At 42.3% G+C, this 1,497-nt stretch overlaps 1 protein-coding gene across 1 annotated transcript in view; it reads left to right on the top strand.

The window, feature by feature from the left end:
* LOC107090515 (arg8-vasotocin receptor-like) overlaps nucleotides 1-1,141 on the top strand; it is a 4,544-nt gene extending 3,403 nt beyond the window's left edge. Inside the window, exon 2 of the mRNA XM_015383932.1 lies at nucleotides 695-1,141. Coding sequence (XP_015239418.1) covers nucleotides 695-978 — 284 coding nt within the window. The 3' untranslated portion in view covers nucleotides 979-1,141. The remainder of the gene's footprint in view (nucleotides 1-694) is intronic.
* The last annotated feature ends 356 nt before the right edge of the window (nucleotides 1,142-1,497 follow it).

A 1,497-nucleotide genomic window follows, 5' to 3' on the forward strand; every position in this document is an offset into this window, starting at 1 on the left:
GCTACAAACTGCAGGCAGCAGGATAATAAAAGCCAACATATTCTGCCGGCAGGTTTCTACATTTGAAGTTAATTTAGGCGTTAATAAACAGTCTAAGAGAAGTGATCATAGCGCTCTGCATCAGCAGTGCTGCGTCTGACTCCCTGCCAGCTCCCAGATCAGCTTCTCTCATTGGTCGATGTGGCGCGTCCAGCAGCTAAAATCTATTTTTTCCAACTGAAGCGTTTCACGCGCCTCAGATGCTGAGAAGCATCAAGATGTGCTGCTTCTGCTGCCCAAAGCGCGTCTGGTGTGAACGTACCACTATATCTTTGGAAATATCTGCTACTGAATGAGGAACTTAAGGAATTATTTTGCATTTAGATCTTTTCAGCAGAACCTGAATGTTCCTGAATGTTTTTGAAGTTTTGTTTAATTTGGCTTCACTGTACATCCAGTGCACCATAACTGCATCTATCCATATATATTGTTTTAAAGGGTGAAATATAAGTTTCTATTGTGTAGGATTGTAGCCTAATTTACCAAATAAGCTTGAACTAGCTAACCCTAACCCTGTCCACTCCAATCATCCAAGATGGTTGTCTTTATGGGTGTGGCCTAACTCATGACAGCTTATTTCATCTCTGGCTAGCACACTAGGTCTTCATTGTGGAAACAATAGAAAGCCTGATTTATGATTCTTCCCCTCCTGCAGACTCTGAGAACCCAGCCGTGACGCTGTCAGCCCTGCTAGCCAGCCTCAACAGCTGCTGCAACCCCTGGATCTACATGATCTTCAGCGGCCACCTGCTCTCCGACTTTTTTGGCCTTCTGCCGTGTTGCTACCGGCTGCGGGACAGGTTGCGGCAGCAGGACTCGGACAGCAGCATCCGTCGGACCACCCTGCTGTCCCGCCTGCAGGGTCCGCGTCTGTCAGAGCCTTTCAGGGAACTCAACTACACCATCAAAAACTGCCCACAAGCCACGCCCGCATCATGACCCTCAATAAACCGGCCTGTTAGGGGAAGAACCGCCCGGGATGCTGGGTTTGGTGCAGTCTAAACGGGGAGCGTTTACCCCATGGCACAGAAAAGTATTCATCGTACTATAATTATGTTTGAGGCTTAAACAGCAGTTTAATTTATCATTTAGAAAAAATATGACCACCTGAAAGGATCATTTTGATTTTATGCTCATTTTAGGACCATGACTCTTTATTTACTTGGAGAATTTGGATTTAAGGACAACAAGAAGAAAAAAAAACACAATTTCTGATAGGATTGATGCAATTTTTTAATCTCTTTATTCATATTTTTAATTTGAAATATTAATTTTGAGTTAAATCATAATTAATTATCTATTTGCTGTTCAATTTGCATTTATTCCAAATAATCTGGATTACCTAATCTGGATTTCTGAAACCCCAAAGATACTTTAAAGGTCAATTAACAGAGATGGCAAAAGTACTCACTTTCCGTACTTGAGTAAAAGTACAGATACTTGTGTTAAAAAATACTC

The sequence above is a fragment of the Cyprinodon variegatus genome, unplaced genomic scaffold (genome assembly GCF_000732505.1).
Source record: "Cyprinodon variegatus isolate N-32 unplaced genomic scaffold, C_variegatus-1.0 Scaffold298, whole genome shotgun sequence".
Taxonomy (NCBI): Eukaryota; Metazoa; Chordata; class Actinopteri; order Cyprinodontiformes; family Cyprinodontidae; genus Cyprinodon; species Cyprinodon variegatus.